Below are 17,253 nucleotides of genomic sequence, written 5' to 3'. Positions count from 1 at the left end.
CAAACGCGATGCAAACTGATTGCCGTCTCATGTACGTAAGGCCATTGGGCGGGAGAAGATAGAGGGTGGTTATTATTGAGTGCTGCGTACAGGTCTGGAGGCCTCATTTCAAGAAGGATGTAGAGCTGCTGGAACGAGTACAGAGAAGGGCAACAAGATTAGTGAATGGAACAAAAGGTTGCTCTTATTGAAGAAAGGCTTGAGTTTTGCAAATTACAGTGTCTGGAGACTAGGCACCAGCGAGGTGATCTGATAGAGGTGTATAAAGCATTGAATGGTGTGAGCATGCTCAATGCTGATGGGATTCTTCCTCTTGCTCAGAATAATCACCTGAGAGGGCATAAATTCAAATTGAGGGAAGACAGATGTAGGAGATGTGCGTAAGTTCGCCTTTGGCCAGCGGGTGGTCGTAACGAAATTGTTGGAACAAATTTCCATCTGTCGTTGTGGAAGTTGACAGCTTAAAATAAATTCAAGGCAGAACTTGACAAACACTTGGAGTGACAAGATGGGTGAAATGGGAAGGATTTTTTCTTTTTTTTTGGCTGATTCTGTATAAGCTTGTTTTTTTGCATCACGTGCCTCCACTAATGCTAGCGCTAATGGCACTGTTCTTTGTGGACTGATGTTATTAGTGAGTTCAGTAGTGGCCCATTGCTTTCTGTATTCGTTAATGATATTGATGAAGGTATATCAAGCTTATGGTCTCAGTTTCAAGATGATACAAAGGTTGGCAGGGTGGTTAATGACTACTGCAATAAGAACAGAAAAATTGGACAGTGGGCTGAGAAACGGCAATAGGTGTTTGACAAATGCAAATCACTGCATTTGTCAAACTCCATACAGGCAGCAGAATCCCAGAATAATGTACCAGATTAGGTGGTACGCACTGAAAGAGGTGGAGAACAAAAAACGATAGTTGTGCAATAAGATACCAAGTTCTCTGATAATTTTGTTCTGTCTGTGATATACACGAATTTTGCCAGAAGGGACAAGAATGTGATTATCTCATTATATCAAGCAATGGTTACGCCGCATCTAAAGTGAGGCTTCCAGACCTGCATGCAGGTCTGGAAGCCTCACTTTAGGAAGGACGTCAAGCTACCGGATTGGGTGCAGAAAAATAAGTAGCCTATTTGAAGTGACCATAACGACCACTCTCTCCATTCTCAGGAATACTTCTTTATACTTCTGCCTGACCTGGTAGTCGTGCAGAAGGAGTTTGTATTTTGTTATGTCCTCGTGGGTAGCACAGTTGGTAGAATCGCAGTCCTCCCCACACCAGGTGGAAAAGACCCGAGTTCGAGTTCCATCGATGACGTGACGAATTTTTATGGGCCTTTTTCATAATTGTGTCCGGCTGTCTGTATGATGTGCTCCATAAAGTGTATTTTTTTAATTAAAGTATTAAGTTCCTATTAGTACCACCACATAAGGATAGGCCCTTGGATTGCCAGGTGCAAGTACTTTATTATTTGAACGGACAACAGATAAGTATTAAATGAATTTCTGCATGTTCATTCTGCTACTCCATACAAGCGCTTTCAGCCATTATCTTGTAGTTCAACTTATACATGTGTCCAACAGACACTTGACCTTGACCAGGCATTAGAGTTTTGCCTAGTCGCTCTGTTCTTCCCTCCCTACTTAGACCCCTGCTACCTGTGGATTTCACTGCGGAACAACTAAGGCGACCGGCTGGTCACAGTGCCAATTGCTTGCTAAACCACAACTGTGGTGATATTAAATTATCTAGTAACGCTACAGTAACTGAATTCAATATGACAAATACTACCTTCTGTCAAAATTCTAGCGTCTGCACCATCTGTGGGACCAACTCTGACCCCATTGTCCAATGTATTGAGTGCACACAATTAATATGCAATGACTGTACCCATTCTGACCTGAAAAAATTAAATAAAAGTCGGCGGAAATCATTCTGTTGTGATAGATGTCGACTCAGAAATTCTCAGAAAAGCCCTATAGCTGTTGCAACGCCAAACAGCACGGAACCTGAGTCACTTTCCTCCTCTTCCGCTAACAAAGTTGAAATGCCGTACTCTAGTTCATTTGAGACAAATATCATGCCAATAACTAGAAATACCGACTCTGAATCGTATGTGGATGAAGCCTCTAATCGTTCTTTGTTGTCTTTGGGGTCGCATCAACTCTCAGATGCATCAACTCAAACACATATATCTGTGCTGTCAGATGATCTCAGCACTAACTCCTTCCCTACTGAAACTCTGAATCCAACCTTTTGTATTCTGCAATCAACTGAATTCCAGGAACTACTCTTTAATACTATGCAGAAAATCCTCATTCAAACTCAGCTAATCATCGTACCTCATACTACAAAATCTGATATTCTCCTGGATTCTAATACCCTCAATGAAGGAAACTGCGAGCTCTCCACGGAGATTTGTGGTATAAAAACAATATTAGCTAATCAACAGGCTGAAATTTCTGACATTAACGCCCAAATTAAAAATCTCACATCAGTTATGTCTTGCCACTTAAGGGAAGCTAGGAAGAATTCTGAACCTACTCTTGAAACTAATGGGCTCAAAGTGAATAGGAATTCTTCATTACCTGACGATGCCCTCAGTACTGAGACCAGATCTTCACCTTCCACCGGCCTCAATACTTCTACCGCTGCAAATATTAATTTGCCCAAGCCTGCTAATATTCATGATTCAAGTCATTCAACAGAGCAATGTATTGCCAAACAGACTCTGTTAGATGATTCTTCCGATGTAAATAGAACCACTCCTACCACCTGCTCTCCTCTGCGGAACAGTTCTGTCTGTACCTCTATTTTACAAGCTCAGAGTCACCAAGCGGAATCCTCTTCAACATCAGTCAAGGCAACATATGCAAAAATAACTGCTGCCACATCTAGATCTGCCGCCACAGTAAGTAAACCTGTTTCTGATTGCCAGTCTCAAATATCACACCAAAGATCAAAACAGAACAAACCTTCAGAAAATGTTAAAGCCTCTATATCTCAAGATACTTCCTCCAAGCTTCCAGCCAAAACTCATCAAACACAGAATGTAACTACTGCAGAAAAATCTCAGTTACTCAAACATAAGTATAATATCACAATTATTCCCACAAAAGACCGAATTTTTCTTTCTAGACTTGGACCCGCCACTAAATCTGAAGATCTTACCAACTTAATTAAAGAAGAATATGGTTTCGGAGTAGATGTCCGTTCTCTGAAAACACGGTGTCCCGCCTACTCATCTTTTATAATAACATGCCTTCCATCACAAACAGAAAAAGTGCTGAATCTAAGATCCCTTTTATCAGGGGCTCTAGTAAAACGCTTCACGGACAGACCATCAAGGGAGTCCAAAATCTTTTCTCCACAGGCATAGCAATCAGATACCTGCTATCTACACATACTACGTTCTCCTCTCGTCATAGAATCCCCAGATCCCGACTGTTCAGTGTTTACCTTCAGAATTGCAGGAGTATAATTAGCAACCTAAACCACTTCAGAGCAATCCAAGGCTCACATATTTACGACATTTACCTGTTCACTGAAACCTGGCTCTCCATAGATATTGATGATCAGGAGATTATAGATGGACAATATACAATCCATAGAAAGGACAGAGAATCTCGTGGAGGCGGAGTAGCTATTATACACTCTAACCATATACTCTGTGAAACTGCATCAAATTTCACAAATATTGAATCAGTATACTGCCTTCTTCATCTTGGCAAGTTAAACGTTTTTTAATAGTATTGCTTTATTTTCCACCTCCCTTAACTAATATCGACCTCCAGTACTTAGAAAGCTCGCTGGAATCTATCTTCCCACTAATTCAATCTGCTGACATAGCAATGGTTTTGGGTGACTTTAACTGTCAACTGGCCAATTTAGGATCTTCTTCTCCATCACTGCAGACTAGGGCTCTCTTTAATATGCTTCACAGCTATGGTCTTGAACAAATTTGCAATTTTCCAACCAGAGAAAATGCCTACCTCGACCTAATATTTTCCACTACTCACATAGATGTTCACAATGACAACCCTATATTTCACTCGGATCATTCGCCTATTACCTTTGACATCACAGTGACTTCTCATAACTTCAAATGCAGCTCCCGTACTCCTCGTTTCAATTTCAGAAAGGCTGACTGGCCTCTGCTCAACCTAGCTCTAAGAAACGTAGACAAGCAGCTCGCTGACGCTATGGATGACATCGATGTGCTCACCAACAACCTGATTAACTGTGTCCATTCAGTTATATCTGACATTGTTCCTCAATCCCATCTTACCAGACGCTCTGCCTACCCGCACTGGTATAACAGCGAATTAATACATAAAATTAAATCCAAAGAATTTTATAGAAACAAATATAAGCAATCAGGTGACAGCCAATATTACGAAATATTCAGCCAACTCCGCAAAGAAGTGAAAACGCTCATATTAAACTCCTACAACATGTATACAGAGTCAGTTCAGGATAGTCTGCTTACTCACAGAGATATCAAACCATTCTGGAATTTCATGAAGCATAAGAATATAACCAGTAGAAAGTTACAACTCCATAACGCAGATGGAATTCTCTTATCTGACGAATTCAGTATTGCTCAAGAGTTTGCCAAACACTTTTCTAGAATTCAAACAAATGATACATTGAGACCTGCCTCATTTCCTGACTTCACACCTGTTAAAGATGATATCCTCATTAACCTCTTTATCACTGATGAAGATTTAAATTCGGCATTAAAAAGCATGAGAAATGACTATACTAGAGGCCCAGATGACATTCCAGGCTTATTTTGGAAAATGACTGTCACTACATTAAAACCCCTCATACTGCGGATCTTCAACTTGTCTCTCAGGCTGGGGAAGTAGGTCTTTAAGCAGGTCAATACAGTTCCTATTTTCAAAAAAGGTGATAAAAATGACGTATCTGATTACAGACCCATAACCTTGCAAAACAGCCTGGCTAAACTCTTCGACACAGCAGTACACAAACATCTCTTCGAATTCTTCAGGCCTTTCATCGATCAGAATCAACATGGTTTCTGCAGTGGCAAGTCAGTAGTCACAAATTTACTTCCTTTCTGGCAATACACCTCTGAAGCTCTTGATAACCACCTACAAGTTGATGCAGTCTACACAGACATATCTAAGGCATTTGATAAAGTCCCGCACGAAGAACTTCTGGAAAAACTTAAGCTATATGGTATCCGTGACCCTTTGCTCTCATGGCTACGCAGCTATATTACGCATCGTTCCTTGAGCGTTATCATCGATCAAGTGAACTCAGACTGTTTTATACCACTTAGCGGAGTACCACAAGGCTCTCCCTTAGGTCCTCTTCTCTTCATTGTTTTCGTAAATGATCTTCCCTCTTTCATCTACACCTCCAATGTTCAAGTTGCTATCTATGCAGATGATCTTAAGATCTACTCAGCAGTGAAGGAGATTACCGATTCTCAACAGCTTCAATGTGCTCTCAATAAATTCTCTCTGTGGCTATCTCTGAATGGCTTGTCTGCTAGCCCCTCGAAGTGCAAAGTAATCTCTTTCTCATCTTGCAGATCTCCACAACTAATGAATACGGAGTACACTGTTAACTCTGTGATCATCGAAAGGTGTGACCAAGTAAACGACTTGGGGATTCTCTTTTCCAGCAGTGCTAAATTCGATGCCCATGTCCTTAAAATCACCAGCAAAGCATTCAAAACACTGGGATTCATCAAACGGAACACATATAAGTTCAAAAGCTACAGATATGCGGTTATCCTCTATAAAACTATTGTTCTGCCAATCCTTGAATTCAGTTCACCCATCTGGAATCCTCACACAAAGACTTTAACTAACAAAATTGAAGCAGTCCAAAAAAACTTTATCCGTTACCTTACGTACCGCAATCCTCTATTCTATCACTCAGTGTATTATGAATCGCTGTGTGATTACTTTCATCTAAGGCCTCTGTGCACTAGAAGAGTTACTGCTGACATCGCCCTCCTAGCCAAAGTAATCACTGGAATTTATGAAGCATCTGATATCCTGAGTAAAATAAACTTCAATGCTCCCTGTAGACAAGTCAGGAACCTTACACCGTTTCGCCTTGACTCTGCCAACACGGACTTAATGAAGTTCAGTCCACTGAACAGAATCAGCAAATCAGCAAATGACTCTCGCATTGACTTCTTTGACAACTCCCAATCACTGATGAACTCCATCCACAAGTTTGCCTCTTCTCTTAAACTGCAAAGTGACTAGCTCACATCTAATTATTGTAGCTTATTATTTAATAAAACAGGCCTACGTCACCACTATACGTCACAGCCACAAACATCAACAAACAATTAACCATGTGCCTCACGCACCATCCTGGCAGTGCATCTCTATTCCAACTGCCATTCAAAGTATTTTAATCTGATGAAGGCTGCCACCCAGCCGAAAGCTAATTCATTTATGGTAGTTTTTAATGCTCTGTGTAACAAAATAGCTAATTATTTGTTATATTATTTTTCTATTCTCTAACGGATTAATTATTACTTGTTTTACCGGTAACTTAACTTAATACAATCCTCTTTTGTACATATGCTTTTATTGTTTAAATCTATATCAATGTTTATCGTCCTGTTAGATTTCATATTATTGTTATTATGTTTATTGATCTGATCTCAGATACACTGTTAATGGTTACCTGTTGTGTATCTTGCTATTAATAAAATAAAATAAAATAAAATAAAATAAAAAAAATAACGTGGTTCAGTTAGTCAGTCTGAGGCGAGAGTACCGTGGTTTTTTCTCCAGGAAACTAGGGTTTTTCTTCCACATTGTTCAGTTTCTGTGATCAGTTTTCTGTTTGCTGGACGAAATACCTGAGTTTCCGGGAGGAGGAAACCCACGCTACCCTCGCCTGGGACCGACTAACCCAGCCACTTTGTGAAAAGGCTCACACAAATTCCTCACTTGATCGACGGGACTCGAACTCAGTTCTTTTCCACTCAGTGTGGGGAGGACGGCGATCCTGCCAACTGTGCCACCCTCGAGGTCATCTGCATTACTGCACTAACGAGCTTAAATACTCGGCTCCGTCAGGCCTCAATGTCACAGGCAATACCGTGAGTACATATCCTTCAATCTATACGGGGGCCCAGTCATCTCATCGTTTTGCACCACACACCTCAGAAAATGCACTGCGGACAGAAGTGTTCCACAAAGGTCCTCAATCTGAAAAGATGAAAGCCTACAAGCGACTGCATCCAGGAGACTGCTCTGAGGAACGACAAAAATGGAAAGTATTAATGCAGTGGGGAGGGGAGTGATCTCTTTTCTCTGTTCAGCCCCAGAAAAGTGTTGGCAGAACACTTTAAAGCCACGTTCTGAACTTCATAAGGCAGAGTATCATTCAATTACCTTATTTCAATTTCATTTAAGAACAAAGTTCGAAATTCGTGACGACATCCAGTTGATTCCTTCCCGGCAGAAGCCGTGCCTTTCTTCTACACAAAATGCACTTTTGCGCCCAATTCGAACACCTTTACAAATGAGCGTCGGTTTCTTTGGGGAAAATGGTGTTCCTAATAAATTTTCCAGAGTGTGTGTGTATACGAGTGTCTCGTGTATTAAATGAAAGAAAAGTGGAACAAAGTGATTCTACTAAGTTACCGGATTAAAAATAAGATCTGCCAACAGAAGAGTAATTAACTGAAGGTTGGCAACCTTAATTACTGCAGCGATGAGTTAAGTAATTATCCGAAGGGACAAATTGGACGGAGGGTGTATTACGAGGACTCTCACTAAGGGATCTCTGACGCATAAATGCTGGAAACAGTCTCGAGGGACATCGTGTTGCCAAAGAACAATCTGATGGTCGATGCCTCGAACTACAGGCACCGCTCCCTCCTCTTATCGTGTACTCCGCCGCGAAGTATCTAAAAAGGGGATGCCAAGGATTTGCGGCTGTTCCTTCAGATACATCGTCCGTAAATTTCTCTCGAGCTGAGCACGAACGCCGTTGGCATATTCGTAAAGTGACAGCCGTCATTCAAGCTGGAGGTTTAGCGTCAAGATCCCAGGGGGACGCTGCAGTTTGTCGTAAACAAATGCTCGGGTTGCTAATGATCCCGACCTCTTTCGAAGTATCGTGTAAAATACAAGGTGTCTTCTGAAGTGTGCGTGTGTGTGTGTTGTTTTCGTGTAATTGAAGCGCCTCTAACCCTCGACTTTCGTTACAGTATACCCTGATGACGGAGATCAGAGGGACCATTAGAAGGGAAGACCTTGACAAGTTCGACGAACTGATTTATCGGAGGGAAGTCCAAGCCATGAAGGTAAACCATCTTTTTCTTTCTTCGCAGATTTTAATGCGCAATTTTAATGGATTCGTTTGTCAAAGATTCGCATGATTCGTCCACGATGAGATGAATATTTCATTCGGAACACGAGTTTCGTAATTAGAAATATCTTAAAGGAAAAACTACACCGCCGAACAAAATTAAGGCTGTGCCAATAGTTTAATTACGAGGTTTCTCAGGGAGTTCTCTTCGGGGATTTAGAGAAAACGGAATGTCAGAAAGAGGGGAAAAAAAGCTTTTTTATTTCTCTAAAAATTTACTTATTAACTCGTGTAACATTCACAACAGTCATCCGCCCATTTAAATTGTACAACAGAGCAGAAAATGCACGAAGATTGTAAATAAATAAAAGAATATTTAATCGTAACTTTCGCCTTGACCTCAACTGTCAACCAGCCAACTCGCTCCAGATAGTTCCTGGAACTGTTTCCTCTCCACAGCCATATCCAGATCACAGTTATTCGTAAAAGCCATAGTTCTTTTAAAGAACGAGTTCCTGGATGTCTCTAACCTACAGTTACTGATGTGCAATGTCGTCTTCTGTGTTGTAGTCACCGCTGGACTGTGAAGATCAATACAATATGGCATAAAACATCAGGAAGGTACGTTGAACCAGTGAAGATACGGTACAGCAGTTTTAGATCGAGAACAGTTCGAGAGTTTCCAAAGATTGAAGTTTTGGGTAGAAGATTCATGGGATTAGGTCTGGAAAGATGGTGGATGAATTTCATTCGAAGTCATTCAATTTGCTGTATCAAATATGTATAACGCGGGTTCCTCCATAACATGCTCTGTTGGTTGCCGTTGTGTTTGCCCGAGTTGGGCCTTGGCAACAACTAAAAATGTTTATATATGGGAGCAGCAAACTCCAGTATATGCAGTGGTTGCTTTGAATAAGAGCACTGAGGGAAATAATTGCATTGCATTGCATTGATAAGCCACACACTTGCGACATCACTTGTTGAACTTCTGGAAAACAGTTTGTTTAAGCATTTCAGGGAAGATTTCATGCGTGGAACGAGAAGTGGTTGGGGGAGGGGGATATAGTGAAGAAAAGGAGCTGGTTCTTGTTCACCGACAACTCTGAACCGAATTGTGCACTGTTATCAAGAGTTTTTCGGGTTAAAATGTCCCCGATTTCATGATGCGAAGACATCAAGAGAAAGGAATTTCAGGCGAGACTTCAAATGCGTTTAAAAAACGTTTCCAACAGCTCCACGAACGATCCAAGAAACGTGCAACTGATGAAGGCGATCACTTTCAGAAATATCAACTTCCTTCTGAAGTCTGGTTTCCTTAAATTACTGTGTCCTGGAACGCCATTGTCAAACCTTGAACATTAATACGTCACAAAACAAAATGCACCGTCCACAGTCACAACGCTCTCACCACCTACCTAACAGTAGGCAGGTCCTCCTCTTGCCGCGAGTACCGCAGCCACAGGGCCAAACATCGAATATGTAAGGACTCCGAACGTTGCACGAGGCATGCTGCACCACGTGGGTAGGATTGCATCCCGTACAATCTTTGTCCTCCCTAGGTGAATACAATGCAGATCAACCTGACTAAAGTTGCAACTGTCTCTTCACGGCCCAAGGCCAGGGGGTGGCATCGCAATTAAATAATTAATCGTGTACACGCGATACAAAAAGTAACAATTTTACGATATATATAAGACACACGTGGCATTCATACCTTTTCTATGGATACGCATCGATGCGCTCTTGTTTACAGAAGCATGGGTATGCGTACTTCGCCCCCACACGTAGCCAACGAGTTTTGTCGTGGCACACGAGAGCTTGGCAGATGGTGTAGAGAGGAGCACGAGCTTGTTCTTATTGGCTTCTGTGATCCCAGGGAACTGCTAACGCTTCTTTCCTGTAGGTTTTATTGCTGCAAACCTACGCAAGTCAGCGTCGAGGTGCTGTACTTCCAGTAGCTTTTTTTTTTTTTATTATTATTATCCGTTTATTTCCATAAGGAAACCACCCCGGGACGGCAAAGTGCCAGGAGGGTGCTAAGTACAAATCAGGGTACGAGATACTACGTGCAGTGGGTTACATATACTGAACACTTTTGGTTTGGGAGGAAGCGGTCTGAGATATGAAGTGTGCGATGCTTCGAGCAGTGCATCGGGGTCGACCCGAAGTTCTGGCGTGGATATTCTCAGTAACACGAATCCAAAATGCACGGTGTTCAGATTTGGTGCGTGACCATCTTAACTGTGGCTACCGATCGCTGTACTTCAATAATGTCAAGTAATCGTTGAAGTAGCCAAGGCTGTAATTCTGTCCTGCGGTGGACGGCACGCTTTCCTTTTAGCCCATTTAATGAGCAATAATTCTGCAGGGGGATTGGCAGCTGCTGATGTCCACACTTCTGCGTCATAGAGCAATTGAGTATAAATTACCGTTCTAGATCTGCGACCGTGATGGAGGATCAAAAAAATTCCAAATAATCTCTGGGATTCTATCCAGCGAATTCGACGGCTACTTGGAAGTGAAATTCGTGTTCTCAAACCACTCTCGAATAATCCTGACAACGTGTCAGCACATTATCCTGCTTGAACACACGTCTGCCACCAACCGGAAAGACAGTTACACGATGTACCTGATCAGCCACAGGGGATAAGATGGATAAGTATTTTTTTAGCATTCAGAGTGTAGGGTATAAGGGCTCCAACAGATTCCCAGGAAAACTTCCTTCACACCAAAACGCTGCTGCCACCTGCCTGTTTCTATTGACCAGGATATTGGAGTGATTCCTCTTCTCAGTTTCTCTCCGTATAGCAGGAAACGTGATTTATCGGAGAAGGCAACTTTTTTCCAGTCGTCAGTAGTCCAATGACGCTGTTCAGATGCAAGCTTTAGGCGTCGTTGACTAAACATGGGTGCCTTGACCGGTGGCCAAAACGAGAAGGGTTAGTTGAATCCTGTTCTTGGATAACACCGCTGGTCGCACCCTACTTAAAGTGCATGTGCGATTGTCTTATTAGGGCCACCCAACTCCAAACTTCTAAGCCCATGTATATTATGTCCACAAATTGGGTTTGTTCTCTGGTAGGTCTGTCTGTTTTTTTGGACAAGATTTTTTTTGGACTGGGGGGGGGAGGAACCTTTATATCCATGCCTGAGGCTGACTAACTCAGTAACGGAGTAAAAAAATCCAATTAAAGTTTCTCGCATCATCGATGGGATTCGAACCCGGCACTTTTCCATCCGGTGTGGGAGGACGTCATCTTATTATAAACTCACAAGTATATGAGCTTCCTAAGCTTAGGAAGAGCATTTTGATTAGTCAGCCACACCACCCACCTGATAAATCTAGCACTAGTAGAGTATTACCGGCCCTGCCCCTGAGAGGCGGATTACCACTATCTAGCTCAACACGGTGGATAAATTCTCTGCACTATAGAACTAGCAACACAATGTTAAATTTTTTCTATAAAATAAAACCCAATTATTTGCATATTTACGAAATATTTACATCAGACTTGTACATCCCCTCCTTCCAGTATCAACCCCTCACCCAAAGTCCAGAATGCATCATATAATTCTCTTATTTGGGAAAGCCGATCCTATGTCAAAACCGACGTCTCAGGTCTCTGTAAAAGAGCAATCTGTCAGAAAATGCCGAGTATCTTCCACATCTGCAATTAGGATCTTATATAACCCAACTCAACCAGGCGTCCTCTCGGTTCAAGTTCAGAAATGAAAAACACAGCTTTTTGACTTCTCGACACAAATCAGGAGAGTACAAATTATTATTATTATTATTATTATCTTTATTTTCTCCTAAGAGACACCCGCTTACAGCTATTAACCAGGGGGTGCACATTCATATATGCAAATATAATTTATATATATAATTATCTATTTATAATTTATACAAATCAGTCTTTATAAATTATACAAATTATACAATGTCTAAATTATACATTTTCTAAATCATACATTGTCTGATTAATTATATTATACACATCATTGCCTTATTTTACATGATAGGCAGATAGAAAGAGAGCACAAGCATAATTTACAATTTTACAAGGAATTAGAGAATGTTCACATCTACACCACTATTTACAGCGAGTTCACAGAAAGAGAAGACGTCCAATATAAACATAACAGGAGCAAAAACAGTCCCGACCAGTTCATTTTCTTCATTTCCTGCATTCTCTTTTGTTCTCATTTGTGGGCTTCACTCAACATTTATAGGTGGAGTAATGCCTTTTGAAACACTTCGGTCCTGTACCTCTTCTCTGCGCAAAGCCTTTCTGGGTCTGCTTGTAGATCGTTGAACATCTTAATGGTGTTCAAAGGAAAAAATCGCCGAAGGCTTTCCAGCTGTGTGAGCGCGCTACTGATTGGAAGGGATGTTGTTCTATTCGCCCACCTTTGCGTCATGTGGGGCCGAGTCAGCAGGTGGTCAGTTTTCGGCGAGTCGACTCTTCCGGTCAGTAGTTTTGCAAGCGTGAGGATGTTCTTGGTGACAATAATGTGAGACCAAGGCGTGACATCCAAGTTGGCAAATCAAGCCCGGGACAGCCTATGTTCATCTCGACCATCGACCAGGTGTGGCCGCCAGCCATCCTTGGTAACACCTTAACTACAGCATTCCGCGAACAGTCCAAAAGATTCGCAGTTTCTTAATACCGCCACCTTTCAACCAGTATCAGCCGATCAGATCACTTCCTCGCACGTATTGATCAAGTACTTCGTGTGAACCTCGTGCCAAGCCTGCAGTATCACATTTACAGCGACTGGGTGTGCTGCCAAGCAGGGAGGAACGACCGACTGCTAAAACACGGGGTGGGGGGGTAATCGTAATGTTTTCACCGGACAGTGTATTTTAGCGCAAACGGTGATCTAGATCTAGTAGGAACATTCCTACTTTCTAGATCAGAAGACAGAGGAGATTTCAACAGCAATCTCGAAGAAACTCACTGAAAGTTTCGTGAAAAATTTTGTATAACGCGCATACCATATGATATATGAGTCTGTAGCCTAAAATGGACCCAAGAAACTCCTCATTATTTGTGCAAAATAATAATAACAACTCCCAACAACTCCGAAGTTTCTCACTCAAGGAATCACATATCTGGAGCCTAAAGACATACCAGAAACCCAGCGAAATATAGGCCAATCACCTCTCTCTCCCAACGATGTACAAGATCCTGACTAGCTGCATTTCCTGCATAACCCAGGAAAATATCAGAACACTTGGTGAGTCAGAACATAATGGCACAACAGCAGAAAGGATGCAAGCGGCTAAACAAAGGATGCAAGGAGCAATTAACCATAGATGCTGCCGTTATGAAGCAAGCCTACAAGAAGCGCCGCAACATGTATACAGCCTACATCAATGACCGCAAGGCCTTCGACTCCGTGCCTCATAGTTGGCCAATAGAGGCGCTGAACGTCTACAAAGTGAATCCGATAGTGACAAATTTCTAGGAGAAACGATGGCGAAATTGAGCACCACCATTAAGGTCGAAAACATCACAACCAGGCCAATCCACATCAGGAGAGGAATCTTTCAGGGAGATGCCCTGAGCCCATTGCGGTTCTGTCTAGCACTTAACCCGCTATCCACCATGCTCAACAGTAGCAAGTACGGATATAACCTCAAAGACGGAAGGAAGGACCTGTACACCCTCGTCCACCTGATGATATCCTCGTACACGGATGATATCAAGCTCTACTCGGGAACCGAGAGGCATCTCCGGCAACTACTCCAAATCACCGAAGAATTCAGCAAGGACATCAGGATGGAATTTGGTCTAGACAAATGCAAGACCCACACACTGCACCAGGGAAAATTAGTCAACCGAAACTACCAGCTGCAGAGTGGTAAAGAGATCAAAGCCGTGGCAGAGGGAGAGGCCTACAATTACTCCGTCCACCCACTCACCCTGTGTACTTGGTAACAATACCCGTCACGAGGTGGAACCCCCAATCAGGGAGAAATAATGTAAGAGCAATAATAATAATAATAATAAGGTTAAAACTGAAATGTAAACTGAAAAGTAATGAGAGCATTTGTACAATTGCAGAGCAAGGAAGCCATGAAGCTGGCGGTGGAGATTCACGCAGAGGGCGCCGAGGGACGTTCAGTGCCTACCTCACCCGTAAGTGTTGTTCGTTTCCATTATTCTGTCTGTCTGTCTGTCTGTCTGTCTGTAGCGATTTGTGCCTCGTTACAATTTCCATTTCCCTTCGTATATTCTATTGAAGTGCATGCCACAGACCCCGGTTGTGTTAAACAAAAAGAAATGGCGTCTCCATTGAAGCAGTGCAATACCAAAGCAACTCGTGGGGAAGTGCCTCTACAATATGTGATCACTGCACTAAGTAGCAAACTCAGTTCGCTCACGGCATGTAAAAAAGGGGGCCGTGCCCCACACGCGCAATGACTTGTGTAGTTTGGGGCTTTTTTTCTGGGCACTTCACCACACGCATTGAATGAGCCAATTTAAAGATGGATGACATCGTGCAAACAAAATAATTAACTAAATTGATGGATTGAAGAAACTTGTTGACTGCAGCAATTTCCATTTCTCTTCGAATGGAATTGTAAAATGCTAACGCACCTGATTTTCGCTAGAAACAGTTGCTTACTGAAAAATCGAGAAATTCGTAGGAAAAATGATCGTTGGTGCCTAAAAAGAAATTGAAATTAGTGGAAGTTTTTTTTAAATGTAATTTGTGTTAGTAATAGTGGCAAATAATGCAAGAAAGCAAGCTCGTATATATAGCAACAGCCAAAAAAAAAAAAAAAAAAAAATGCAAGAATTTATCTACTCCTTCCTTGAATTATTCAACCCATCCACTTGCACAACAACAGATGGAAGCCTGTTCCAACAATCATCCACCAACTGGCTGAAGGCAAATATTCGAACATCTATCCTACAGCTGTCTTTCCTCAATTTGAATTTATGCCCCTCGTCTGTGTAGCCTGGGCAAGAGGAAGAATGCCATTCACATTCAGCTGCTCAATCCAGTCAAGGCCTTAAACACCACAATTAGATCACCTCGAAGCTGCCTAGTCTCGTGATGCTGCAATTTGGAGAACTGAAGCCTTTCTTCGTCAGCGCACAGTTTTGTTCCCTTCTGCCCTTCTCTGCATTCATTCCAGAAGATATCCTTCCTAAAGTAAGTCTCCAGACCTATAAACAATACTCAAAATGCGGCCGAAACATTGTCTAGAGAGATAATCGCCTCCTAACCATTCTACAAAAGAATAATCACCTCCTGATCTGTGCTACAACGTTACTGTATATCATTGATATCAGGCTGCACAATATACCCAGATCTTCTTCATTCTCAGCTATCCTGAGTGTAGTACTACACACTTGATAAGTTACTCTGGGGTTACTGTAGCCAAGTGCAGTACCTTGCTTTTGTCAATGTTAAACTTCAACTTTCATTTCTCAGCTCATAGACCCAATTGTCCTAGACCTTCTTGCAGTAGCTCAACCTGATGACTGTCATTAATGACCCCACCAACCTGTTTACCATCTGCAAACTTAGACATTAAGTCCGATCAATATTTAAGACTTCGTGAATATCATTCATAAATACAGAAAATAACAACGAGCCCTGGGGGCCCCCACTAACTACATTAGTCCACGAAGAGCGGTGATCGTTGATAACCACTATTTGTCTTCCTTCCACGTAACCATTCTTTAATCCATAGCAGTAAAAGTAAAGTGCAGCCATTATCAACCCACTACAGGGTGGAAGCCTCCTCAACAATTCATGCTGAGGGAAATGGACCATAATCTGCCACGCTGGTCCAGTGCGGGTTGGCAGATCGACCGTATTCAGCAGTCAGGGGCTTGAACCCCGGTCTACTCAAAGAGCGTGTGCTACTGCACTCCTGCTCCTGCCCACTCGGCTACGGAGGCAACTTGCCCTTAACCATTCTGCCCAAGTTTTTGCAGCAGTCTTTTTTTGTGCACCAGTTTCAAAAAGCCTTCCTGAAATCCGAGAATATGATATCGAAATCATTTATTGCATCCAGTTCCTTGGTCAGAGCATCAGAGCAACCTAACAGATTGGGTAGAGAAGGCCGCCCCTCAACAAACCCACGCTGTGACTGCAGTGTAATCGCATTCCTGTTCGGGGTCCTCCATTACATCTTTAACCAGTGACTCCATTATTTTGCGTTTGTATTGCTCGATGGACATTCGGGAGGTGATCGGAAATTGTTAATAGGGGCCCCGAAACATCTTCGCCGAATAAATGAATGCGAAATAAAACTTTTAACTACTTTCGAACGAAAAATATTATGTTGTTCCGTGGTGCCATCTAGCGGTTAAACATAGAAGCTCCTCAACAGCGTCGAACATTTGTACACCGAGAGATGGCGTGTACTGGAAGGAGCACTCGCGTCCCCTCATTCTTATTTGAAAGAAAACTAAACAGCCGCGCTTTCCTCATTCAAAGTGCGGCGCAATATCGGGGCAAACCGGAGTAAAGTTGAACATCAGCACCGTGCGTGGGTTGAAGGGTGAGAAGATGGTTGTTGTTGTTGTTGGCTTCACACTCGAATTTCTTGCGATTATATTTTGGGAAATACGTGTGGAAGACGATGGTTGAAGAAAACAGAAGGGAGAAATGATGAAAAGAAAAGGGAGCAGTTGGTTGTGTATGAGTTTGGGTGTACGCAATAATTGGACGTTGACGGTTGGAGGCACGTGTCCATTTCTAGAGTGGAAGAGAGTGCGAGGATTATGCGTTCAATTCAGAAAACCGATGCTCGTGGATCTGCAGAAACGGAAGATTCATGGGACAGAGTGCGGAGACACCGTAAGAGACGACTTATCAATTAACCTCAACCGCCTTCTTCTCGTTCGAATCAAGAAGCTTGAAAGGCACCACCCTAGGTGTGGAAACAATATTCCACGGTA

General features: G+C 42.4%; 1 protein-coding gene across 1 annotated transcript in view; it reads left to right on the top strand.

Annotated features, from left to right (window-relative positions):
- Positions 1 to 17,253, top strand: part of dysc (whirlin protein dyschronic) — a 335,054-nt gene that overhangs the window by 175,625 nt on the left and 142,176 nt on the right. The window contains exons 6-7 of the mRNA XM_090369172.1: positions 8,223 to 8,318; positions 14,395 to 14,469. Coding sequence (XP_090225298.1) covers positions 8,223 to 8,318; positions 14,395 to 14,469 — 171 coding nt within the window. The remainder of the gene's footprint in view (positions 1 to 8,222; positions 8,319 to 14,394; positions 14,470 to 17,253) is intronic.

The sequence above is a fragment of the Mastigoproctus giganteus genome, chromosome 3 (assembly GCF_048544385.1).
Source record: "Mastigoproctus giganteus isolate SK-2022 chromosome 3, ASM4854438v1, whole genome shotgun sequence".
Classification (NCBI taxonomy): Eukaryota; Metazoa; Arthropoda; class Arachnida; order Uropygi; family Thelyphonidae; genus Mastigoproctus; species Mastigoproctus giganteus.
Note: the sequence above shows the minus strand (reverse complement) of the source record. Positions and strands in the feature narration are given on the sequence as shown.